Source organism: Trachemys scripta, chromosome 4, assembly GCF_013100865.1.
Source record: "Trachemys scripta elegans isolate TJP31775 chromosome 4, CAS_Tse_1.0, whole genome shotgun sequence".
In the NCBI taxonomy this organism is placed as follows: domain Eukaryota; kingdom Metazoa; phylum Chordata; order Testudines; family Emydidae; genus Trachemys; species Trachemys scripta.
In genome coordinates, this window is record NC_048301.1 from 72,906,829 (window position 1) to 72,932,846 (window position 26,018).

Genomic DNA, 26,018 nt, shown 5'->3' on the forward strand with positions numbered 1-26,018 from the left:
GCCCAGAAGGAGGGCTGGGGACTCAGTCTGGGCCCAATTTTACTTTGGGTCAGTGGCTCTTAAGTCTTTTTTCAAAGCAGTGGCCACAGCGTAGGGCTTGACTTGATTAAGGCCAGGTCTGTACTAGAAAAGATTTCCTGGTACAGCCGTAGTGGCAAACCCTCTTAACGTAGACATAGCTTATACTGGCAAAAGTGTTTCTGGAGGTATAGTTCAATCACCTCCCCAAACAAAATAAGCTATCGTTTTTAAGCCAGGATAAAACTGCATCTTGACTGGGGCTAGAGAAATGTCACCAAAGCACTCCCACCTGTAGCAAGCCTTATTATACCAGCAAAAATTTCTAGTCTAGACCTGGCCTAAGAAAAGTGGTCAAGTATAGGTAGGCTTAGCTAACATGTGCTAGATCACCATTTCTCCTAGCACAGATGCTAGGTAACAAGATTAGCTTGATTTTAGTTATGCTCGAGTTTAGGCACATGCTGCTATGGGCAGGTGGTTACTGCTAGTCTCAGCTTTTGTTGTGAGGATGCCAGGAAGAAGGAACTCTTGTTAATAATAGTACAGTCACTTTGAAAGAGCAGTTGTGCTCTTAGCCAAAGCATAACAGGAGCCACCCACCACCACAACACTTTGGTAGACAATGAACTAATCTTCCTGGTGTTAATAAATGCCAGAGGATCCAGTTCTGGGTAGGGGATGAGTTCTCTCTTGCTTAGTGGAGCTGACATTTCTACAGCTTGTTGTCACTGCTGTCCCCAACCCTTTAAATCCCCATTCTGTACACACTGTAGTTACCATCCCTCCACAAGCTTGTGATGCAGTATCAGCTCCTCACACAACCCTCTCTCCTGGGGAAGTGACCTTGCCCTCATTTCCTACCTGCCTATAAGCCCTGCCCCAATCCCAGCATCAGACAGAATGTGACAAAATAACCACATGGCTCCCCAAGGATTTGAAAAAGAATTTTAAAAAAAGCTTTAATTAAAAGTTACCGGAGACACTTGTGCCCTTTCCATACAAAGAGTTCCCAGCACAGTAGCGGCTTTTGCGGTTCAGATTAATGCCAGTAAGTGAAGAACAGAGTCGAGCAACGATGGGCCTGAAGATCCTTGCTGATGGTTCTGAAGTAAGAGAGAGGCTAAAAACCCCAGGCCCTCCTAATCATTTACATCCTGTGAGAAATCATCTTAAATAACTTAAATAGAGAGTGAGGAAAGCAACTGTGCCTCCGTGCTCCAGTGTGTGACGACTGTGGAAAAGCACCTGGCCGAAGCTGCTCCCAGCACAGACTCCGACCATGGCACCCAGCTACAATGTCAACTGGGTCCCTGATTGTCAATGTCAGTATTACTGAGATTCAGGCTCTTTCCTTCTGAGACTTGGAAGTGACCCCCAGAGAAGTTTCTCTGAGCAGGTGGTGGCTACCAGGAGACAATTTTATCTACTCCCAGAGTGGCAGGGACTGGATGGTTTTCTTACAACAGGCACCACAATTTGGCAATACATCCAATACTGGCTCAGCTCCAAGGCACAGACCAGAACCAAACCTGCTGTTAGCCCCAGCAGCTGACCAGGGCCTCAGACCTGCAGCACTAACCCTCACTAGCCACATGCGGGAGAATCCGGAGATGTGACACCAAGCAGCAGCAGCCTGAGATCCCGTCCAGACAGCGTGGGGAAGAGGGACAGGACTTCCCCTCCTCTGTGGGAAGATGGCCATGAAGGTTAGTGGTATAGGCTGGCCAGAGGTAGTGCCTATGCAGGGATCTTAGCTGGCAGGTGTTGTTGTGTACAGACCCTCAGCCAGCAAAAGATAGGCACACTTGTGCACATACAGCCACCTGCAAACAAGCAGGAAGGGTCACAGAGCCTCAGCCCCAACATCTACACTGCAATTTTATAGCCCTGACCCTGCTGCAGCTGTGCGTTTCACAGCAGTGTAAGCATGCCCTAAGAGACCAATTCTGCTGGCCATTGTCCCCTTGGGGAAACATGGGGATGCTTCAGTCCCATCTGGGCACAGGGAAGGAGGTCAGACAAGTAATCACAACGGGGGGGGGGGCGGGGGGGGGGGGAGAAGGGGAAGAAGAGGTTCATCAGAAGAAATTAAGAATTAAGTTTAGCCTGTCTTGCAGGGCTAAGCTACACCTGACAGCAATAACTGCAGGGCTCTGAAGGAGGCAAAGCCCAGAGGGTGCAAAGGAGAGGAGCTGATGAAACCAAGCAAGGGAGCATCTTGCAGAACATCAGGTAAAGCTTTCTGGCAAGTGCCCCAGGGGACTGCATGGGAGCCCCATCACTGGGGTCATTCACACTAGCCAAAGCTCTGGAAACTGAATGATAGGGACTAATCCCACCCTGGCCCTTGAAGTGGGAAATAGGCTCCAGGTAGCCCCCTTGCGGGGAGTTTAGCAATGTTGTCCTGTCTCTGGGTGAGGCTTTCAGCTGCTGTGAGGAAACCCTCAGCCCTGAGGCTCTACTCCCTCAGCCACTTAAACTGCTCCTAAGAGCCCCTTTCTCTTGATTCTTTCCATCCCTAGTGGGAGCTACTGTTCCTGTGATGGGGAAACTGTGCTGCAGGTTTGATCCCTTTCAGGCAGTGAGCCATGTAGGAAGGAAGGGGTCTGTCCCCTTCCCTCTCCAGTCCACCGCCATGCTGTCCCTCGGCATCACAGGCTCCTCTCGGCAGTGAGGTATTTGAGTGCGGCGGCGCCATACCTACGCGACAGGTCCTGGTGGAACTCCTCCCGCAGTGTCTGCAAGCAGCCCCGGTAGCCAGCGCTCAAGCGGAACTTGGAGATGTCAAAGCTGGGGGCGTGAGGCATGTGGATCATGAAGGCATTGGGCAGGACCAGCAGCTCGTACTCCTGGGAAGAAGCAGGAGGTCAGCAAGCAGGCACAGAGCAGGGCTCTGACCACACCCATGGGGGCCAGATCACCTGCTCAGGGGCAGCAAAGCTTAGCCCAAAGGAAGCATTGTGCTGGGAGGGACCCAGAAGGCACCTGCCCAAGGCAGCAGTATGGGATCCCTAGGGACAAAGCAGAGTCCGGGCGCAGGAAATTCCACTGGCTCCTCACTCACCTGGGCATCAAGCTCCATGATATGGGACACCTTGTTCCAACCAAAGCCTACGAATCTCTGGTCATACTGGGGGCAGTCACGCCTCACTACAACGTAAGGCTCAAAGTCCGGCTGCCACTCCACACGGTACGGCACCGTAGCTGTCCGCCACTTGGCATAGTCAGTTGGGGCATGGCCCTTTGGCCACACATGGTACCTTCAGAGAGAGACAGAAATGAAGCACCCGATAGATGTGACACAGAGAGGTCCCAGAGACAAATTGCAAAGGGAGGCCAGCGGCGCAGTGAACCCTGGGGTTACAGGGAGATGCACACTCTTCTCACTACCTGTAGGGCAGCAGCTTCAGAACAGAGATACAGGCACAGACTGAGAGGATGGGGGATGACACGAGAGGTGCTTGGGTCTGGGCTGCACCACAGCCCCTAGGAATGGGGAGGGACCAGAGAGCCTCCTGCTGCCTGTGGCCTGGGCCCTGCGGCATGGAGGAGAGTGGCTCCAGCACCTACCTGAACGTGTAGAGGGAGCCCATGTCCAGCATGGAGAGCAGCTCCGCTTTGGACTTGGGGAAGGCAAGACGGTAGCGCAGAGTCTCAAATGCTGGCACAATGAGCGCTGCCTTCCGCTGGGGCAGCTCCAGCTGCCGGATGGAGTTCCTGGAGCAGGGCAGGGGAGAGCATGAGGCCTCGCTAGGATGGCGTGGAGACAGCAAGAGGTGTCTGCAGCGCACACCACTGGCCACCCACTAGGAGCTAAGAGCCCTACGCTCAGCTGTGTTCCTGGGCCCCCTGAGCAGACGCTGGAAGGGCATCAGCAGGCTCTAGAGGATCCTGTCTTTTCTTAGTGTGAGGTTGGTGGGGGGGAAGAGTCTAAAGGCCCATGGGCTCCACCATGCAGAGAAAGGATGCAGCACCCCCATGCACCAGTGGTGCAGAAGGGGCGTCTTCTTCCCAAAGCAAGGGTTCTCTCTCCCATGTGACAGCAGGACCCTCCCAGAGGGCTCAAGCCCAGCCTGTGCCTACAGAATGAGAAACTTCCTGAGAGCGAGAGCTCCCAGGCTGGGGAAATCACCTCCTGAGGGAAGGGCTGGGAGCCCCATTGTTTGGGACACAGTGAACTAGACTGAACCTTGGGTAACAACCTGGAGGGAACCATCCCACCTGGGCCCCTCGGGGTGAATGACTAGCTTGGGCAGGATGGAGAGGGCCACACCTGAGGTAATCGTAGAGACCATACATGGGCAGGAAGTCGATGTCCGTCAGGAAGACATAGGGTGTCTGTGCATTGGTCAACGCAACGTTGCGCAGCAGGTTGACAGGGTAGAACTGCCCCTCCTTGTACACAATGTGGTAGGCAACGTTCCTGCGGCTGCTCAACACCTCCGAGCCCTGGGCATAGCGCAGGAACTGCTGGGCCTCTGCATCCGACATGTACAGCGCCAGGCTGATGGGGCCTGCCCAGTTTTTGCAGATTGCCTCCAGCATCTGTAACCTGTAAGCCGAAAGGAAACAGCACGAGACTGGCCGTGCCAGAGCCAGACACATGGGGAGAGCTCCAGCTAACTGAGCAGGCAGGAAAGAGCAGTGGACACAGCCAAGCAGAAGAGACTGAGCAAGCCTCCCACTCTGCAGAGCTGATGCCACTCATCTTGCCCTACTGCCGCTGACCCCCTTTTTATTCCCTCCTCAACAAGCTACCACAGAATATAACGTCCAAGGCCCTGCTGCATACTCCACAGCAAACAACCTGGATTCTATAGCAAGTTTCTTACATTCTGTGGCCTTTGCTGGGAATTCTGTGGCAGCTCCAGGCACGTTCCAGAGTGCAGGTTTTTATTTAATTAAGCATGAAAATGACTCATCCCAAGAGTGCAGCAGTCCCTTGTGGTGGTTGTTTGAATATTGAATTCAGTTTATTTTACTCTCTCCACCTTTTTGGTTTTGACATGCCACAGGCATGTGTGTGTTAGCATGTAACTGCACTACAGAAATCAGGGGAGTTGGAGAGTTAAACGGCTATTTATAGGGCTTTTGGCATGTGGGGAGGGAGTCTGGAATTGTGGGATAAGCACATTCATTGCCTATTTCTGCTACTATGTTCAGCAATTAAATAATTAACACTGTTAACCCTGGTAATTTCATATTTAGGTTTCACAGCTAACACCCCACTAAGATGAGGGAGCAGTTCATACCTCTTGCAGCTGGTGTTTCAGGCTCGCTGTAAACTCAGGCAGATGCTGCTGCATCAGGTACACTAGGTTTGTAGTTACAAGGTTTTCTTTGCAGCCAGGAGGGCTAGAAACTTTTTTTTTTTTTTTTTTAAATATAAGGTTCAGGTTTTGGGGCATGATTCTGAGGTGAAGTGTGATTTTGCAATCCCAGAATCAAAATACAAACATTTCATTTGTGGCACGACTCCCATTTGAGCCCCAGTCTCTACAAGAACAGTCTCCTGCACCCCCTGAAGAAGTAATGTTTCTATCAGTGCAGAGCTAACCTTGGGTCAGTTTGAAAGTTCCGCCTACAGAAGTTCCAGGGCTGATGAACCAGCTTACAGAGCCCACAGCTCCTCCGTCCTCAGCAGTGGGAGCCACCCCTTCTTCCATCCCAGTCCCTGCCAAGTACCTGTCCATGGAGAGCTGGGCCACCAGGGTGACATCAGCAGGGTCAGGTGAGGCCAGGACCTCATACTGCAGGAAGAACAGGTGGATGCGGTGCATCATAAGGTGCTGCCGGCGGAAATCATAGCAGGGGTCCTCCTCATCGAGATCCTCCAGGGCCTGCTGCAGCTAGAACATAAGAATGAAGTGGGGCAGGGGCCAGACTAGTGTTAGAAAACACGCAGGGGCAGGGGCAGGCAGGCGCTGCAGCTGGAACAGATGGGATGCTTTCAACTAGACGGGGCAGAGCCCTGACAGAGTCCCAGGAGATGGCATGGATGGAGCCTGCTCGGGGGACAGAATGTCCCATTCCCACATGTTAAGGGCAAGTGAGGATCAGGGGTGCGGCTAGCAACCAGCAAGGGCTCACTTGGTTTCTGGGTGGGCTGGGCAGGCTGGCACAACCAAAGAGCTCCCTGCGCAGCAGGTTCCCATCGTACTCCAGGAAGGTCAGGTAGAGGTTCCGGAAGAACTCCACATGCTTGTTTTTCACCCGCAACTTCTTGGGCGAGTTCCAGTGGATCACCTGAAAAAGATGGGCTGGAGCGTCAGGGACACAGTATTCCCCCACCCCCATTGGATCTACCACCAGCCACCCACCAGGCCTGGGGTGCAAGCTGCACCACAGGACCCAACACCCCATCCTCCAGGCCAGGAGGGTTCAGTGCCTGCAGCAGTGGAGATGCAAGACTCCTGGGCCCAGTGCAGTTCCTCCTAGGAATATGGAAAGGCCCCAGCCAGGGACCGGGAGACCCACCTTAAGATCAGAGACCTCTGAGTAACACTGCTCTGAGAGGGTATGGTCGGACAGCTGCACGTTCCAGAAGCAGGGGAGCTTGTACACCAGCACTGGGCTCTGCTTAATCACTGCATTAAAGATGTCCTGGAAAAGAATCACCAGTGAGCACATGGGAGCTGGGCACCTCTGGAGACCCCCCTGAGGGTTGGAGGGGAAACCCTGAGAGGACAAGGGAGGTCAGACTAGGGATCTCTGTATCATCCATATCATACAACCACCCTACAGGTGGACATGGTAACCAGACCCTGCTCGGGAGGTGTCCAGGGCTGAAATACAAGGAGTGCTGCAGGTCAGGACCAAGCCTGAGCTGATGGAGCGGAAGGTTACAGATCTCTAACATGGGTTCCAGCACATCCACTCACAGCCTTTGTTGTCTGTAGTGTCAGCAGCATCCCATAGCCCTAGCGTTTGCTCCCCCACCTGCAGCTTCCTGCAGCTATAGTTTGCCCAAGAGTAGGAGCTGGGGTCAAAGAAGAGCCTGCAGGCTGGAACTCAGCTTGGCTCCATACCTGATCTGCCAGCGAGGTGGACAGCATGCTCATGAGCTCCCGCTCCGCTGTCAGCCGCCACATCTGCTCCCAGCCAATCCGGCGCAGGCGCTCCAGCAGCAGCAGGATCACCCCTGGGAAGAGGGGGAGGAGAGGTCACAGGTGTCCCCACATCACACAGGCACCAGCCAACCCAGCGCTGTGTTTGATGCAGTTGATCCAGCCTTAAGCCATCGCTGAGCTCAACTCCAGCCAGTCCCTTCTGAAGTGTACTAGGTCAATGCTCTGGGACACCATCCCCATAGCAAGTTCTCTAACAGCAAGGCCCTTTGCTGGGTGTCCCTGCCGGGGACTGGATTCTAGACTTACTGGCTAGTCTGGACATGGCATCCCTGTGTCCCACACCCCTCTCAACAACAGCATCTCCTGCTGGAGGAGTCCTGGGAACTCACCTCTGATAGGATTCCCAGAGTACAGGGAGTGGAGGGAGAGGGGGTTCTCACCTCACAAGCTTTCTGATTGGCCCGGGCAGCTCTGTCACTCACACTCAGTCACTAAAGGACGGGCCTAGGGGAGCAGTCACCTCTGGGGGGTGCCACTGAGTGACCCTAAGAAACCACCCCTGGGGAAGCAGCAGAGTGCAGTGCAGTGCAGCGCAGCACTGGCAGCCAAGGAGCAAGGCTGGCACATGTGGCTCTAGTTCAGACTCGAGAGACACATTACGGGAGTTTAAGGGTCTCAGCACAGCTCCCAGGGACCACTTATCCCTATTATAAAATCAGAGTGGCAGGCTGTAAGAGAGGCCCCATGCTGGAACAGCAAGGTATGGCAACCAGTCACAACTGAGAGGCACAGGCAGAGCTACTGGGGAGACCTGCTATCAGCCCCTTGTGGCCAAGGCCACCCACAGTTCAATTCCCAGTGGATTTGCTGGCAGTTTGCTCCCCAAGTCACAGGGGACAGCAGCAGCATTTCTCTGGAACAGGACGGGAGTCACAGCAACAGCTCCTCTCTACCAGCAAGACTAACAGGAATGAGCAGAAGAAGGCGCTTCCTCATCCCAGCCTCGTCCCCCAGACATGCTGGGGGTCTTGCCCTGCACCAACCTCACCACTGACAGAGACAGGATAAACCCCCACCCAACAGGAGTGACCTGTGCATGCTCTGGGCTCACCTGTGTTGAAGCCACGTCCCAGTGCTGGCCATGGCTTGTGGTTCTTCCAGAGGTTTCCCAGGTACCAGTCACTCTGGTTCTCCACCAGCCCAATCACCTGCTTGTCTGGAAAGTGAGACAGATCCACCTCACCAGAAGAGTATGTGCCCACCACAAATCCATGCACCCTCCCCCCCGCCCACAAGTGGCTGATGAGGACAGACAGGGAGAGCCAAGCAGAACAGATTCCTAAACTCCACCCAATGCCAAGGGGACGCAGGTTTTCAGAGGAGCCAGGGCAAAGGGCCTGGCTCCTCTCCCAGAGGTACAGCTACTCAACTGGTCCCAAGGCCCCTCCTCGCCACAACTCCCCCTCACCGGAGAACTTCCCGAAGACGGCCCACAGCTCAGCGATGTCAGTGGCAAAGGTGATGTCTGTGTCCAGGACAATGACTTTGGAAAGGTTGGAGGGCAGCGCCTTAGTGAGCGTCAGCTTCATCAGCCCGTAAATCCCAGAGTAATGCTTGTTGGGAATCCACGACACCTCTGCCTGCAACAGGGAGGGAAGGAGCCCTCAGGACCAGGATACGGCCATTCCCAAATACCCGTGGGGCTAGGCACACAGCACCGAGTCTGTACCACAAACCCTACACTTCCCCCGGAAACAGAAGTGTAAAGTGGTGTGGCCTTTCCCCAAATCCAACCTCCACTGCCCCAGAGCCTAACGAGGCAGCACAACTGTGCCACAGAGCTTCAGAACCGTCAGGAGGCATGAGTGAGTCCTAGCAAGGCAAGGCAACTGCATTCCACGTGTGGGTGAGAGGCACACCCCCGGGATCTCCGGGGATACAACATGGGGGATTTTACGGGCACACTGTACAACATTCCAGCTGTTCAGGCCTCCGCACAGGGCCTGTTCCACAGATTGCATCCACTATGGCAGCTGCCACCAGGGGGCGCACAGATTCCAAGCTTAGTGCGAATGTATCTTCCATTTGAAGTGTTTAAGGCAGATGGGAATCCGAGACCTCCATGGATCTTGTCCTCACCCCCTCCCTACCGACTCACTCAATGTCCCCACAGGCAGCAAAGATGGAAAAGGCCCAGGAGAGCAGCCAGTCACTCTCCCAGGGCCCACAAAGGACTGACCCCTACAGCCCATTCTCCACAGTCTGTGCCAGTTAGTGTTCAACAGCTGAGCAATGGGCTCCTCCCCACAGCGAGTGTCAGGATGTCTCCATCCTGAGACTCAGGCAAGATTCCTTCTGCCCTGCCCCGCCCCGCATTGCACCCTATGTATCGGCCTGAAAAAATCCCCCCCCCCCCCACTTGGGGTTTACACATCCAGATATCCCCCATCCCCACATTCTCCCTCCTTACAGTCACTAGCCAAGTTGGACGGATTCCGTTCTTTAATCGCTCTCCACAACTCCCTGTTCATTCCTGTTGCCCTTCCTGGCACTTCCTCCCGTCTGTGTCTCAGCTCTGGGCCCCTCAGGACCGATGTCACCTGCTGAGTGTCTCCCCCCTGCTCCATGAGAGGTTACCCCAGGGACTGAGGTTTCCAGAGCCATACAAAGAGCAGCTATCCCCTCCCAGCTTTGGGACACAAACCATCTTGAGTACGCAGCCCTCAGGTGCAGGGGTCTTTGTGCAGCTCTGTCCCATCACAGCCCCACTCTCCCCAGGCTCTGCCAGCCCCTCTCATCAAGGATCTGGGTTTCAGGTTATATTTCCCCTGATGTATTAGCAGTATTTCCTGAGGCGGAATCTCACTTTAATCCTGCCCACATGCCTGTTCTCTTTTGGGCCCTTTAGGATATTTCTCTGTGCTCTGTCCACAGCTCCTCCCTGTTCCCCATCATCTGTGCACGATTGTGTGTGACCAGACTGAACTCTGATATCTAGGCTTCCCACTGCCCCTTAGTATACCCCACTGCTTCTGTGGACAGTTTTGATGCTAGCTGTTTCATATCCAAGCTAATGAGTCCCATCTTGCTTTGGAGGGGCCGTGTCTAGGTGAGAGGGCATGGCCCAGTTACACCTGGCTCTCTGAGGTGATTGCCAACCACTGGACCAGTTAGCATCACTGGGCTAGTGTTTGCGTCATTTTGACATGTGCTTGCTAGGAATGGGTCTGAGACTTGCCATACAGAAACCACCTGGGAACTCGCAGAAGGGAGCAGCTTTCAGCTACTACAGACCAGAGCCAAAGTGGAGTAGAACGGCCCCTTCACAACCCCCACACCAACCAAGTGCCCCCGTATCAGTCAAATGGTAATAGACACCAGAAGAAGAGCAGATGAGAGAGGGGCCAGCAGCAAAAGAGTTAATAGTCTGGTGAAAAGTATCAGAGGGGTAGCCATGTTAGTCTGAATCTGTAAAAAGCAACAGAGGGTCCTGGGGCACCTTTAAGACTGACAGAAGTATTGGGAGCATAAGCTTTCGTGGCTAAGAACCTCACTTCACTGACTTGCATCTGAAGAAGTGAGGTTCTTACCCACGAAAGCTTATGCTCCCAATACTTCTGTTAGTCTTAAAGGTGCCACAGGACCCTTTGTTAGTCTGGTGAACTCTCTCTACCACTCCCCACCCCCTCACCTCCCTGAGGGGCTGCTCACTTCCCTGGAATACTGAGTCTGGAAAGAGAAGCTGAGAAAGGGGGGAGAGGAACAGGGGAGGGGAGGAAGGGATCTGGGGCTCCTGCCTTCAAATCGTCTGCGTTGTAGAAGCTAACGTGGATGGAGGGCACCATCCAGGACTGGAAGAGAGTCTGCAGGATCTGCTGAGCCACTGAGTCCGTGATGAGGTGGAAATGGAGAGGGTTCTTCCTGCCAGGGGGAAATGCAGGCAGCTGTCAGAGATCCCGCCTAATCCACTGAGCCCAGGACAGCTTCCTCCACCACCAAAGCTGGTGGTATCCGGGAGAAGATGCCCCATCCTGAGCCAGAGTCAACCAGGGACAGATCCATCCACACCCTCCAGCAGATGATAGGTGGGACCCAGAGCACCTTCACCACCCCCCACCTCACTCAGCCCCTACCCAGACAGCAAACCCCCTTCACATGGGACCCTCAAACACTGATCACAGTAACACAGGATCCTGGGAGTTGTGACTGGGGAGGAGGGACAGGTTAAGTTCCCCACCACCACCACAGCCTGGGCTTCCCAGCTGCACACCTCCCCTTCCCACACTGCTCTGTGACTGGGGAGCCAAGCTGCAGGAGTGGTTCATATCTGATCCCCATTTTACTTGAACCCCCAAAACACATGGGTCAAAAATGCAGACAGAAGCCCACCAGCCCCTGAAGACAGGGTAAGTGCAGTGTAAGAACCTGTATAAATTAGCATAACGTAGCACAGGCTCCCCCAGCATGGCCGCCTGGGTTACCTGTGGAAGAGGATGGATTTCACCAGGGTGACCACGTCTCGGCTTGCATTGTGACCAGCGCACACAATCGCTACGTGCAGGAGCTGCCCAGAGACAGAAGGCACCATCAGCCCTGCCCAAAACAGCACCCCTGGGGCAAGAGTTGTCCAGCATGCAGCAGCCTCTGGGGCAATAACACTTTATAGTATCATCCCTCCACCCCAGGATCTTGGCACTGATTAGAGTCCTCTCCTCCCAAGGCAGATGGCGATAGCGGCTGCGTAACATTCTGGTCAGGCAGTTTTCCTACCTGCCCATTTCACCTCATGCAGCACATCTCACACAGAAACAGCCTCAGCAACCCAGCCCCCCAGGGACGCAGGTCAGAGTCATTACCTACAGGTGATAGGTGGAGAAACTGAGGCAGAGAGCGAGGAAGGACTTGACCCAGATCACACAACAGGTCAGTGGCAGAGCTGGGAAGAGAACCCAGGAGTCCTGGTGCTGCCTCCCCACCCGTATGCTCACACACGCTGAGGCACTCAGGTGGGGCACTAACATCTCCCAGCGGGAGGCAAGAAGGGATCATTCTTTTGGCTGTCAGCATCACACCCTTAACTGCAAATAAAATGCCCAAGTGTTTGAGACATGAACAAAGCAGACAGCAAGGGGGAGGCCCTGGCATGGCCAGTGCACTCGGGCAGCTGTGCAGAGGCGGTTGAATCTAGGGACTCAGGCCATCACCCTAGGCCATGGGGACCCTCAGCACCCAGTGTCATCGGCCATATGTGCAGGACAGCGCCATGAAGCCGGCAGTACTCGCTCACCTCACACTTCTGCACCATCTGCTGCTTGGGGCAACCCGTGCGGTTGCTCCTGTCATCCCCTGGGGTGTCCCCATCATCAAAGGAGGCTGCCCATTGCTGGCTGCCATCGCTCCTGTCCACAGCCCCAGCTTGTCCCTGAGACTGGCTGAGCCGCAGACGTAGTTGCAGGTTCTCCTCTTCCACTTTGCGCACCTGAGATGCCAAGGCCTCTCGCTCCAGGTCCTGGCTCGGCCGGTCCCCAAAGCAAGGAGACAATAGGAGGGAACGGCCATCTGTGGGGAGAGAGCCCCCCAAATCACTGAGAGTTCACACCTTGGGACATGGTGGGACAGCACCCCATGCACTGCCCCCTGAGCATGGAAATGGGGAGGGAGAAGAGATAACAGTTGGCCATGTGTGGGGAGAGAGCACCCCAAAGCTACAGTGAGTGTAGGGCATGGGGAGGGAGGGGGATAATATGGGAGTGGCACTGGTGGCTAGAGACAGCCATTTGTGGAGAAAGAATGCCCCAAATCCCCACAGAGGCATGTGCATAGCTGCCTCCCTCTAGGCTCCGGACACCTGACTATTCACAAACCAGGCACTGGGCCACCTGCATTACATGCACAGCCCGATCCAGTAGAGGCTCAGAGGCTACCTAACTCCAATCAACAGCTTGTGGGGAGTGGGCAATATTCTGATGTGCATCTCCCTCAATCTCTGCTTTTGAAGTTATTCCACTTTAAACAAACATTAATTGGGCCAGAGAGAGTGAGAATCACTTTCTCTCTCACTGGTTAGAGCATTCACCTGAGAAGTAGAAGATCCCTGTTCAAATCACTTCTCTTCAGGCAGAGGGGGGTTTCGAACCAGGGGTCTCCCATGTCCCAGATGAGCACCCAACCAGATTATGAGGGAGCACGTCCTCCGCTCCCTCCCCCCTGCTGTTTTAAGTGGAATTAGGTGACCTCTGAGCAGGCCTATCAAATCAGGCCCCACACACCAGTGAGGCACAGGAGCACCTATCTTCCCCTGGTTTGGATCACAGGCAGAGATAGGACCTCCCTGCAGCCCAGCCCAGGCACCTATCTCTGTGGGAGGTTGGGCTTAGTGCACCTCTCTCATCAGCATCTCCCACTGGCTGGCTGAGGTGGCTCCCAGCCAAGCATGCTGGCTTTTGTGGATCCAATTGTAAGGCAGCCAGCTCTCCACAGCTCTTGCATAGGGAGCGTAGGTGCCTAGCCCAGGCTTTGTAGATCATGTTGTTCCTGTGATTTTCTACACACCTAGAAGTTAAGCACCTGTGATGCTCAGCCTTGCAACCTTTTTGGATCCCAGCCCCCCGTGTCCATCTCTAAGCCCCTCTCCTAGCTCCACCTCCACTCATAATGCTTTATACACAGTAATGTACTTGTCCTCACAAGCCCACCCAGAGACAGGGCAGGGGCATCACCCCATGTTACAGCAGATGAGGAAATTGAGGTAGAGAGAGGGAAGGACTGGGCCCACAGCAAGTTAGTGATAGAGCCAGAAGCCAAGAGCCCTGGCTGGCAGCTGTGTGCTGTCGCTCATTCCCCTGTCTTGGGCCGTACCTCAACCCAGAGCCAGGCCACACTCACATTCTGAACTGCCCATAAAGACACAGAGCCACGAGAGAAGGATCACCAGTGTTGCAGTGGCGAGCAGCAGCTTCAGCTTTCCACGCCAGGAGCGCAGCATGATGGGCGGGCAGGGCGAGGGCTGGAAGCGGTGAGGATCACGTGGGCAGGTCTAGCCTAGCTGGCCCCAGCATCCTAGAGCCTGCAGTGGAGGAGAAGCACATGGAAGTGACACAGCCAAGGCACAAGCCTTCAGGGCTCTGCCCATCTCAGTCCAACCTCTGGGCACAGAGGATGGCACTTGCTCAGCATCTCTGGGTGAAGCAGCTGTGCAACCACGATGTCAGCTCAGCTCCAGCATAGCTCTCCCAGGCATGCGGAGAGGGCACCCTTCACCCCACTCAGGCATTACAGACTAGGGGAGTCTGGAGACGCTGCCTCCTGTACCCACTGATGAAGGCTCCAGCGTTGCTGGCTTTACCCTTGTTACTGTTCAATGCAGCACCCTGCCTGGTCCCTGATTATTATTAGACTGAGGCTGTCACTGCAGGACCTGAGCAAGTACCAATTACTAAGCAGAGACCGAAAAATGCTACCCCAAAGCTGGCAACAATCTGACCTAGCTAAGGAGAAGCCAGACTGCAGACCACATCCAGCTTCAGCTCCGCAGCAGCAACTGTTCTGCCTTCTCCAGCACCCCATGAATGCACCTCAACAAATTTCCATTCATCCAACCTCTCAGCCCCCCAACGGTGCATCAGGATCATCATCCCCATGGCACACAGAGGGGAAGGCACTCACCCAGGCACAGGCAGTGAGTTGCTGGCTGAGCTGAGATCTGACTCCTGACTCAGAGCCCTCTTCTAATCACTAGGCCATGCTCCCTCCTCTTCCTCAGATGGCTTAGCACTCTGATGGCACTTCAAAGCAGAGGACCCTCCCCTGGGAATACTCTGCCACACGCTCCCACAAGGCCCCCCCAGCTAGGATGAAGCGCTCCTACAGGGCACAGGAGAGGGATCTCAGATCCCCAGGCCGACTTAGAGATTGACAGGTAACATTCCACAGCTTTAAATCCCTTCGGACACAGACTGGCCCAAAGTGTCTGTGCTGTGCTGGAGAGGCCCCCAGGGACCCTCCAGGAAATGAGGGGATCCTCTGGTGAGAAGCTGTCAGTGGACAAGTGCGGAGCAGGCTGGTCCCAACACCTGGCATCAGAATTCTAGGGACCTAAGCTGAGTCTGCCAGGGAAGAGGGAGTACACGGACCTACAGAAACCCACTCCGGTGAATACCTGGAATGCCACAAATTGGGCTGCTACTTGGGGACACCAGTGAGAATCCACTCACTCTCACAACCTTGCAAAGCCAGTGAGGAGGTGGCCTGAGAAAGGTGTGCAGGGAGAGGTGGGATGATGTCTTACACCCCTTGTGTCACTCCCCTTGGCTACGACTGTCACTGGGAACTGGCTAGATCTGATCAGAGAGAAACTGCCTCCCAGACTGATCCCTACAGAAAGCGCTAAAGCGATGCCCTACTGCTGGGGCACTTTCAGCAATGGCACCTCAGTAATCTCAGCAGGCAGCACACAGACCTAAACCTGTGGCTCCCACAAGATTCCAACCCCCAGCCAGCTTCTGAGCACAAGCTGGGGTTTAGTAAGTTGCTCTCACAGAGCTCTGAGCCACTGCCAGATCAAAAAGAAGAACAGGACTACAGCCCACTTCTTCGGATGCATATAGAATGGAACATATGCATATATGCATCCGAAGAAGTGGGCTGTAGTCCACGAAAGCTTATGCTCTAATAAATTTGTTAGTCTCTAAGGTGCCACAAGTACTCCTGTTCTTCTTTTTGCGGATACAGACTAACACGGCTGTAACTCTGAAAACTGCCAGATCACTTGATGTTTAATTAAGCCTGCCCTTGAGTTAAAAAACAAATTTCCCCTCCCCCACTCTGTCTGGCGGACCCACAACCATTCCCGAGATACCGGACTCAAGGACAAGGCGCCTGAGGCCACACTGCCCTGGGATCCTTACCCAAGCAGAGAGAAGCAAGTAGCCAAAACTCAGCACTCTGGCTCCTTTCCCAACCTCCTCCATCCAGCTGACCTGCTCCTGTGGAACAAAACCAGGACAATCCCTGGATTGGCTCCCAGCTGGCCACGTAGGGGCTGGACTCACAGCCAGACACTTCCCTCCTCCCCTTGCTGGCTGTGGATGATTACCTGCTCTAACAAAGTTTGGCATTGTGTGGAGTAAAGATCCTGACTGCTCGACTGGGAGTCATGGGCCAGGTGCTCCTACCTTAAAGGGACATGCAGCCCCTTTACATGCCTGAGCTGGAGAAGACTTGTCCAAGCCCAGGGAGCTGTGTTCCATAGGCCCAAGCAGCGGATCCAGCTTCAGTTCCCTGTCTGAGTGTCCTGCCCCCGGGGCTAGAAGTCCTGTGGGAGCAGCCTGTTCAGCCCCTGTGGGGAGACAGCAGAGCCCTAGACAGCTCACAGCACCACCCAGACAGCTGCTCACTGCACTGCCAGGATCCAAAGGGAGCCCCTGGCTTCCTGCGCAGAGAAGCTCGGGGCTTCACTGTGGGGAGAGGAAGTGGGTGAGGCAGAGAAATGTTCTCAGGGAACTAGAATGAGACACCCCTTCCCCCAATTCATTTCACTCGTCACATGAGCCCTCTTGCAGCGCACTTTAAGCCCCAGCTCCTCAGAGGCTTGTCCCTGGTCAGAGAGCTGCACTTACCCTAGTGCTTGTGCCAGGGCAGACCCTGATCAGCACAGATAAACAGGCACCTGCTAAGTCACAGGTCAAAATGTGATTGTGACCCACCTTACAACAGCTTCAAGCCAGGGGGAAACCAGAGGTTTGGGGAAAGCTCCACCCACTTGAGAGAGCAAAATGGGGCACTCAGTATACTGTGCAGCTCACAATACATCTGCCCTGTCCCTGAAACAGCTGACAATGGTGAGTTAAATTGTCATTGTTGGGTTAACAGCCCCTTGAGTTCATGCCTCTCAGGTCTATTGTTTCGGGCTGTCTGAAGTCTCAAGCAAATGTCACTGCATCAGTTACACTCAAGTCATGTTTGTAATGTTACCTTTGCAACTGGAAGTGCTACTGACAGTTGCTGCACACCAGCCCTGTCCAAGCCCTCAGGGGAGTCACGATTGGGATAGCTAGAAGTAAAAGATTGGCCATGTTCTGCAGCAAACTACCCTGCCTCCCCAGTAGCACTGGCATCACTGCAGAGGTATTACCCAGGAAGCAAATAAATCAGCCATGAGAAATATGGGAATGAGAGAGTTAGCCAAAGGGGGGGTGGGGGAGAAAAGCCAAGAGACATCCCTACTTCTGGAGGGACACATCAAAAGGAGCCAAACAATGAAAATTCAGCTGCTAGCAGGGAGACCATAAAAGAGGGAATTCCCTCCCCCTCCACACACCCTCTCTCTCTCCCCCCCCCCCCCCCACCTCCAACAGTGATCTTCTGGCAGCACATGCCCCTCTCCCACTCCCACTCCCACCTCTGACCCATGACTGGCAGGTATTAGAGGGAGGCAGAGATTCTCATGTGACTCTCCCACCTCTCCCCCCTTTTAGCTTCCCGCTGTTCACTCAGCTAATCTCCAAGCCTTGCTGCCTCCAATGATGCATGCTTCATTTTCAGACTTGTGGGACAGTTACCAACTAGATGGGGCCTCTGCTTAGGCTCAAGGGCCATAAGCCAAACCTCGTGACAAACACCACAGCTACCTCTGGCTGGTTCCTCTTCTTCCCCTCCTTTCCCTGCTTGATCCTTAGAGCACTGAAACTTCAACCCCCATTACTCCTCCCAACATTTTCCCTACAGAACCCCAGGGACCAAGTTCTCCTCTGCCTTGCACCTTGTGTGGTCATTGACACCTGTGTGACGGCTGCCTAAGATCCCAGCCTCCTCCAGCATGAAAGCTTCCAGCTCTGGAGACACCCCAGAGAGGCATGGAGCTGTTGCTGAGGATGCTCCTCTCACCCAAGAAGAGGAAAGGAGAGCAGCAAAGAGAAAGTTGTTCACTCCATGGAGGAGAACAGGTTCAGCCCCCAGTTCCTCACAGCACCAAGGGGCAGAGACATTTTTCCTTTAAAATAGACATTTTCAATTCCAGAGCAAAGAGTGAAATATGCAAGAAAGGCTCTGCCTCAAGGGTAGCCAAGATCTTGGTGGCTTCTCCACAGAACAAGCATGTTGCAACACCCCGCCCGCTCTGGGATACCAGGCAGCTGATTCTAGGTCAGTGGTGAGCAACCTGCAGCCCATCAGGATAATCCACTGGTGGGCCACGAGACAGTGTTCACATTGACCGTCCACAGGCACGGCTGCCTGCAGCTCCCAGTGGCTGCAGTTCACCGTTCCCGGCCAACGGGAGCTGCGGGAAGCGACAGCCACCACGTCCCTGCGGACCGCGCCATTTCCCGTAGCTCCCATTAGCCAGGAACGGCAAACTGTGGCCACTGGGTGCTGCGGGCGGCCATGCCTGCAGACAGTCAATGTAAACACTGTCTTGCAGCCTGCCAGCTGATTACCCTGACAGGCCGGGTGCAGCCTGTGGGCTGCAGGTTCTCCACCACTGCTCTAGGTTCTCCTCCAAGGACATCAAACTCTGCCTTGCCAAAGACTGTCAGCAACATGCAAGAAGCCCAAGGGCTGAATCTATTGGGCATATAATGGAGCAGATTGCAGATGTCCTCATGTGTAGCCCCCAGAGACTAGGCTCCCCAGAGTGCCATGCAGCCAACCACTCAGAGCAAGAGGGTACATGGCATGCTCAGACTTGTAGTTTCCAGGAGGCTGAACCCTCAAAACACAGAGAGGGATACCAGCTGCACTGCAGATCTCTGAGGGCCTCGTCTGGCCTTGTTGTGTCTTTTGCTCTCTACATAACACAATATGAAAGAACTACACAGGCACAATACAGATTGAATAACCACAATATTCTGGGATGTATTAACAGGAGTGTCACATATAAGACACAGGAGGTAACTGTCATGCTCAACTTGGCTCTGGTGATGCCTCAGCTGGAGTATTGTGCCACACTTTCTGTGGACAAATCAGAGACAGTCCAGAGTAGAACAACAAAAATGATAAAAAGTTTAGAAAACCCTGACCTATGAGGAAAGGTTAAATAAACTGGGTATGTTTCATCTGGAGAAACAAAAACTTTGTGTGTGGAGGGTGGGGGGCAGGGGTTTGAACCTGATAAATCTTCAAATATGTTAAGAGGTATTGCAAAGAGGGCTGAAGTAAATTGTTCCTCATGTCCACTGAAGGTAAGGCAAGAAGTAATGGGCTTAATCTGCAGCAACAGAAATTTAGGTTAGATAATTAGGGTGGGAAATTAACTATAGGGGTAGCTAAAGCCCTGACTAGACTTCTAAGGGAGATTGTGGAATCCCCGTCATTGGAAGTTTTTAAGACCAGGCTGGACAAACACCTGTCAGGGATAGTCTAGATCTATTTGGCAGGGGGCTGGACTAGAATCACTAGCTGACCTCTTGAGATCCATTCCAGCCCTACATTTCTAGAATTCTGTGTGTACATACGTGTGTGTACACACACACACACACAAGAATCTGAAACACATGAGACAGTAAGGACCACTAGAGGGCTCACAAACTATTTAAAGAGATACTACCCAATTCCTACATACTACAGGTCCGTGGTTTGCCCTTTGGTCACCTTTATTCTGTTCTGTTCCAATGCCATGATTCTCCTCCCTTCTCTCTTGTCTGGCTGGGGCCCTTCACCCAAGCTCCATTGTGTTAGGCACTGGATGCGAGATCATTGCTCACCAAGCTTAATGGTCAGTGACAGCAAGCAGGCAGCTGCAGACAACGTGGCTGTCCTTAATGGTCTGATAAATGGGGCTGTTCAAAGCAGCAAATTTAGTCCCCGTTGGGATTAACAGCTTGGCAAGCGTACCAGAAAGGCACAGTGGGGACTGGTGGCAGAGGAGAAAGAGCTCAGACACCCAGGGGATGAGGCCAAGTGGGAGGCTGGCCAGACTCAGGAGAGAAGCTTTACCTACTCCCATTCCCACTCAGTGATCTCCAGCTGGCTGTCTCCATCGTGAAGGTGAAATGGGAGGTGGGGAGGGGAGTCTTCTAAAGAGATTGCATAACTCCCTATCCACAGCCTGGCCCTGGGACAGCCCAGGGGACAACCACGGAGCACGGCAAAGAAGAGTCTGCAACTTCTCTTCCAAGTTACCCTTCTAGCCAGAAATGTTTCCGGCTCACACAGCTCCCTCCACGGGCCACAGCTATCACTCCATCGCCTCCACTAATTCCCTGCCCCATTCACCACTCGCTCTCACAATCTCCCTCCCCCGCAACACCATCGCCTCCTCCCACAGAGCTCCTACCCCCTCCCCCCACACACACACCTGCTGTGGCTCCCCACTGGCCCAGATCTCCTTACCTGGCTTTCCCCTCTCGTCATCCCAGCCCAGCGTGCGGTGTGGGGCTGCCGCGGCTCCTTTCTGGGGCTTCCTTTCCCACTCCTCCCTTTCAGACCAGCCACTTTCCCCCTCCTGGTTCCTGCAGCCCCGGCTCTCCCGCCCTAACGGGGGAAGAAAGAACAAACCAACCAAGAGATTAAGTTCACTTTCTGCTTAACGAGCCCAGCGCCAGGAGCCTGCTGCGCACCCGGATTGGCCCAAAGTTAGTTACAGTAGCTGCCTTCCAAGCCCCGCCCACTCACCCGCTACCTTGCCTCAAACGTCTCCTCCAGCTCCGCGGGCGGGGGATTGCGCAGGGAAAAATCACCCGCCCGGGCACCTGGCTGGAGCAAATGTTTGCAGAGGGGAAGGCTGGGACAGCCCCGAAGCTCCAATGAGAGGGGAGCGCAGCCCGCCAGGGCCGGATCAGCGCCTAGTGCTGCACCAGGCTCCCTAGTGCTTGGAAAGGCGGTGCGGGCTAGTGGCTAGAGCAGGGGCCTGGGGGCATCACGCTGCCGGGGCTCTGTTCCCAGCTCTGTCACTTGACCTCCATTTCCCCGTCTGCACTGTAGGGCTCGTGTTACCCACCTCTCATGCATCCAAAGAAGTGGGCTGTAGTCCACGAAAGCTTATGCTCTAATAAATTTGTTAGTCTCTAAGGTGCCACAAGTACTCCTGTTCTTCTTTTTGCGGATACAGACTAACACGGCTGTTACTCTGAAACCACCTCTCATGGGAAGGGGGAGGATTCATTAAATGACCATTTACAAAGTGCTTGGAGACCCTCAGCCGGAAGGGCAGAGGGGGAAAGGGGAACCCCTGTAACCCAGCTGTGGAGGGCAGGGCTGAGCCAGGCAGGGAGCACCTGCAGTGCCTCAGGGTAGGGCTGAGCTCGGCTGTGGAGCATAGGGAGGCAGGGAAGACGGGGGAGAGGGTGCAGGGCAGAGTCTTAGCTCCCGTAGGGCCTCCACTTATATTTAAATTGAAGGGCAAAAAGCAGCACTGCCGCAAACACCCCGAGAAAGGCAGAATAGCTCCCGGACAGCCCCGGAATAGTGGGAAAACCTGGCACACTGAACTGCATGGGAACATGAAGTGATCAGGTTTTCCTTGTGCGGAGGAGGAGAGGGGCCCATCTGAAGAGCCCACGCTTGGAACAGAATGCTAGCTATGCGGAGACTGCCTGTACCTGCAACTTCTCTCCTGCTCCGCCTCCAGGGTTACAGAAAGAAAGCCAGGCTTGCGTCTCTCCCCAGCATGCACGGACACTACCTGCCCCTCTCCCCACTTTGCACTTCAGAAGAGCAGCTGGGAGGATGCACAGGAGATAGGAAGGGGAGTGGGTGGGTGGAGTGAGAGGCACTAGTAAAACCATAGCCAGCAAGCACAGACCTGCCAGCCAGAAAGATATCATCTCCTCCAAATGCAATGCATACCTGCGGGGCTAGGCCGGGCCTCCACATGTGCACAGATCACTGCCCCAGGAAAGACATTTACCTCCAGTCCAAGCGGCTCTTACTTGTCCTTATGAAATCCCAGTTCAAACATGCAATTGCTCCTTAATAGCTTCTTTATGTGCAGCCCATTCCTGGGCACCAGGGAGGGGGCTGGGGCTCCCCTACCCCCCACATAGTACATGAGCTGCTGCATCCTCTGGGCTGAGAAAGGAGCAGCACTGTTCCTTGCAGACACACCAGCAGGGCTTCTTTCCTTGCCACAAGTCATCAGAGACATGGGGGCACAGGGCGCATCAGCCACTGATGAGAACAGAGAGCCTGAAGTCTTTGCTGTATAGGTTCTTATGTTGCACCCATCACCACAGATCTGAACACCTTTCAGTAGTGCATTAAGTGCTATGCCGAGCATGAGTCTGTCATGTGTAACAAGGAGTCCGGTGGCACCTTAAAGACTAACAGAAGTATTGGGAGCATAAGCTTCCGTGGGTAAGAACCTCACTTCTTCAGATGCATCATGTGTAGTTTGTTCTCTCATCCTATCCTTGGGGGAGATGCACCTAGTGTTTTGTTTTGGAAGGGTTTTATTTTGTTTACTATACCTGTTGCTCCGTATTTATGTTAGAGAAGGCAAGGTCAATGAAAGGCACCTTGCACTTGGAGCAAAAGGTGGTGAGGTTTGTGATGGGCTCTAGCTCCTGTGGGAGTTCATTCCAGTCTCAAACTGGCCTCCAGCTGCGCGTTACCCTCTCTGTAGAGAGTTCCACTGTGCCAGAGGAGTCAGACTATCTCTGTTCCCCACCACCACCACCTTTGAGAAGGAAGTGTTATCTAGGAGTTAAAACATGGACAGGTGAGTTGGCAGTCCTGGCTTCTAGGCCCTGACCTGGGAGGGAGTGGGGTCCAGTGGTCAGAATAGGGGGCTGAGATTCAGGACTCCTGGCTCTGCCACTGGCCCAGCTTGGGTCCCAGGGTGAGCTACTTCACCTCTGGATACCAGTTTACTCTCATATAACTGGCTATAATAGCCATGGGGGTTGTGAGGTTTCCATATTTAATGTGTGTGAGGGTCTTTGAGAGCCTCCTATGGAAAGAGACACCACAGGAGGCCCCGCTCGCTCCCCCTCCTTTCAATTGAGAGAGCTCACAACTCCCACCCCAATCCCAGCACCTCTGCACCAGTTGGTGAAGCTAGGATGCCTATATGAGACCTCTGCCTTGACCGAGCTGCTTGTATGGGCTGACTAGGGCAGCTCAGCCCAGAACCCCCTATTGGCTAGCTATATTGGCACCTCCCCACCTCAAGTTGGTGGGGTCACTGGCTGGGGGGCCAGAGGACTAATTACTCCCTAGCATTAGCTATGCAGTGTCCATCCCGTACCAGCAAAGCTCCTGCCTTCCGCCTCCAGCACTTAGGCAGCAGGTGCAGAACCAGGACAGCAAGCCTGGAGCCATCACTAGTCAGTTTGCATGTGAAGAGCTCACTGCCCTACAGAAAAGAAGAGAAAAAGGACAGCAGGGATTGCAAGCAGAGCCAGAGTCCAGCTGAAAAACTGGGATGGGGCAAAGCTACCCTCCTTCCTTCACTCCACTCATCATTCAGCCTCAGGAGTCCTGGCTCCCAGCTGAGTGAACATGGCTTCTTCCGGAGTTCAGCAGAGTGCTCCAAGCACTGGTCTGGATAGGAAAGTTCTGCCATTAGGTCAGACAGAGGACACTGTCCCTTAACCCACCCATCTGCACACAGTCCACCTGGCCTCTGTAGAATACCGAACAGGGGACCCACTCCACTCCCAGCCCTGTAAGGGCCTTTCTTTTGACCCAGTCCTATAACATAAGAATCAGAGCTCTCCTACTGCTGGAATTAACCAGCTAGAAGAAACTCTTCTCTAGGGCAGATGGAATTTACAGCTGTGTGACATAAGACTGCATGGGGCATAATCAGAGCTGGGGAATTTTATGACATTTGTAGCTCTGCAGCTGAGATGACAATCAGGGAGATCACAGCTCCAGCTGCAGGGTGTGTGAACTGGACAGGAAGCAATCACCAGGGCCCCACGGGAGCAGCAGTAGTGAATGAACAGCAGGTGCACAACAGGAGTGAGGGTAGGAGTAGGAAAGGATTCTGGGAAAGGTGAGAATTAGGTATTGGCCACTGCTGGAGCCAGTCTGGATGGCCCTGAAATAAAAACGTCTATGTCTCTGCCTGCATGCACACTTGTACACTCAGGCCTCTGCATGCAGGCTCACGAGTGAAGGTATATAGAGGTATGTGCATGAGGGCACGTGCCACAGACAGGGGCATGAATGCTGGTATCTAAACACACCACATGCTGTATGCTTCTGGCTGTCTTTATGCTTCCCTCACCATTTTGGCAGGGCTCCCACCCTCCTTCCCTCTCCAGCCAAATACTCCTCACTCACTCCCTTGCTCTGTTCAGACACATGCTAACAGTGGTAAGATGAGAGGTTTCCCACTAATGCCTTTCTCCACCACCCATCCCCATCAGAAGGGTGCAGAGTAATAGGTGCTGCTTATAGCGAGGTGGTGTTCTGGCTTTTCTAGAGCACTGAACTCTGCTCACCCGAGGAGCCATCCATATTACTCCTCCGCAGCTCCCAGCCCAGAAATCTCCCTATTCTCTGGCTATTCATTCCTGCTGCTTTCTTTAAAGTCACCCCCTGCCTGCTTGAGCAGTTCTGGTATTGGCCGCTCCCAGAAAGAGCCTTTTCCCTTCCCCTAGCCTAAGGGCTTACCTTTGCATGAGCAGCTCAGCCCATGCAGAGCCATTACAATAGGACCCATTCAGGGCCCCAGCCTGGCTGCCCTTTCCCCGTTCAGACTATTGTCAGGTGAATAATTAGTTTATGGAATGCTGGTGCAGGGAATTTCTTCCTTAATTTGTGCCATTCCCTCCCCCGCCCATGGTGCATGCCGGGGTGTTTTACAAGAGCACAGCAAGAGGACCATCTGGTCTCCTCAATAAGAATCTCATACACAAAATAGCAGCACCATACTAGGATTTGAGGTCACTTCCTTATAACAAATCCAGGGCCGGCTCCAGGCACCAGCTTGTCAAGCAGGTGCTTGGGGCGGCCACTCCGGAGAGGGGTGTCACGTCCAGGTATTCGGCAGCAATTCAGCGGACGGTCCCTCACTCCGGTTCGGAGTGAAGGACCTTCCGCCGAATTGCTGCCGCACATCGTGATAGCTGCTTTTTTGTTTGTTTGTTTGTTTTGGTTGCTTGGGGCGGCCAAAACCCTGGAGTCGGCCCTGAACAAATGATTAATCCAAAATGATTAAAGAAGCCCTTGGGTTAGTAACAAGACTGTCCTAGCTCCTAGGTTCAATGTTTTTCCCCAGCAGCTCTCCTGAGGCTGCTGCTAAACCCCAGGGCCGGCTCTAGCCACCAGTGCAGCAAGCCGAATTGCCGCTGAAGAATAAAGCGGCAGAAGTGCCGATCGCGGCTTTCTTCCCCCCCCCGCCGCTTGGGGCGGCAAAAACGCTGGAGCCGGCCCTGCTAATCCCTTACCTCCCATCATAACACACAGGTGGACACTACACAGGAAGGATATGTGTCGGAACTTCCTCAACATGTCTGCAACTGCAGGTGGTGACAGCAGCCATTAAGGGGACCAGCAAAGGAGATTCAGGGCTTGAAACAGCTCCTCCTCTAACCATTACAAAATAAAAAAAAGGGGGGGGGGTATTTTCCACTATTAGAAGTGTTAAATCTGTTCTTCCCTGTCAGTAGCAGACTGTCAGGAGCGGGGGGCTGTCTCAGACTCTTCAACGAATGGAAGATGGATAATGCTCCGAAGGCAATAAAGTGGCAGGATGTGTTTAACATTTTGGAGAAAGTGAATCTGTCTCAGTTGTTGGAAGTAGGTGTGCATTATCAATAGGTTTGGACAGCAATGGTGTGTCACCTATGTATGCAACACATGCACTAGATGCCACAGAACTAAAAAAAAAAAAACAAACACCATGGCCCAACTGGCATCCCATGGATCAGATCCAGTCCACTGGATGATTCTGTCCAGCCCCCCAACACACATTGTAGAACAAAATGGCATCTTCCCCATGGTGTGACCTCACACACATTGTACTTGTGGGATCCTGCT

The 26,018-nt window shown here is 53.8% G+C and overlaps 1 protein-coding gene across 7 annotated transcripts in view; it reads right to left on the bottom strand.

Moving 5' to 3' along the window:
• Positions 1–954: 954 nt before the first annotated feature.
• Positions 955–26,018, bottom strand: part of LARGE2 (LARGE xylosyl- and glucuronyltransferase 2) — a 56,424-nt gene continuing 31,360 nt past the window's right edge. For 2 of the 7 annotated variants that reach the window (XM_034769555.1, XM_034769556.1), the window contains 15 exons: positions 20,421–20,561; positions 13,977–14,157; positions 12,379–12,650; positions 11,573–11,655; positions 10,889–11,012; positions 8,560–8,731; positions 8,203–8,307; positions 7,050–7,162; positions 6,499–6,624; positions 6,112–6,267; positions 5,707–5,870; positions 4,295–4,573; positions 3,592–3,738; positions 3,086–3,281; positions 955–2,870 (listed from right to left, as the gene is read on the bottom strand). In XM_034769555.1, the coding sequence (XP_034625446.1) occupies positions 2,673–2,870; positions 3,086–3,281; positions 3,592–3,738; positions 4,295–4,573; positions 5,707–5,870; positions 6,112–6,267; positions 6,499–6,624; positions 7,050–7,162; positions 8,203–8,307; positions 8,560–8,731; positions 10,889–11,012; positions 11,573–11,655; positions 12,379–12,650; positions 13,977–14,076 (2,235 nt within the window). In that variant the 5' untranslated portion in view covers positions 14,077–14,157; positions 20,421–20,561 and the 3' untranslated portion in view covers positions 955–2,672. The other 5 variants (XM_034769557.1, XM_034769561.1, XM_034769558.1 and 2 more) reach the window with 5 other exon arrangements.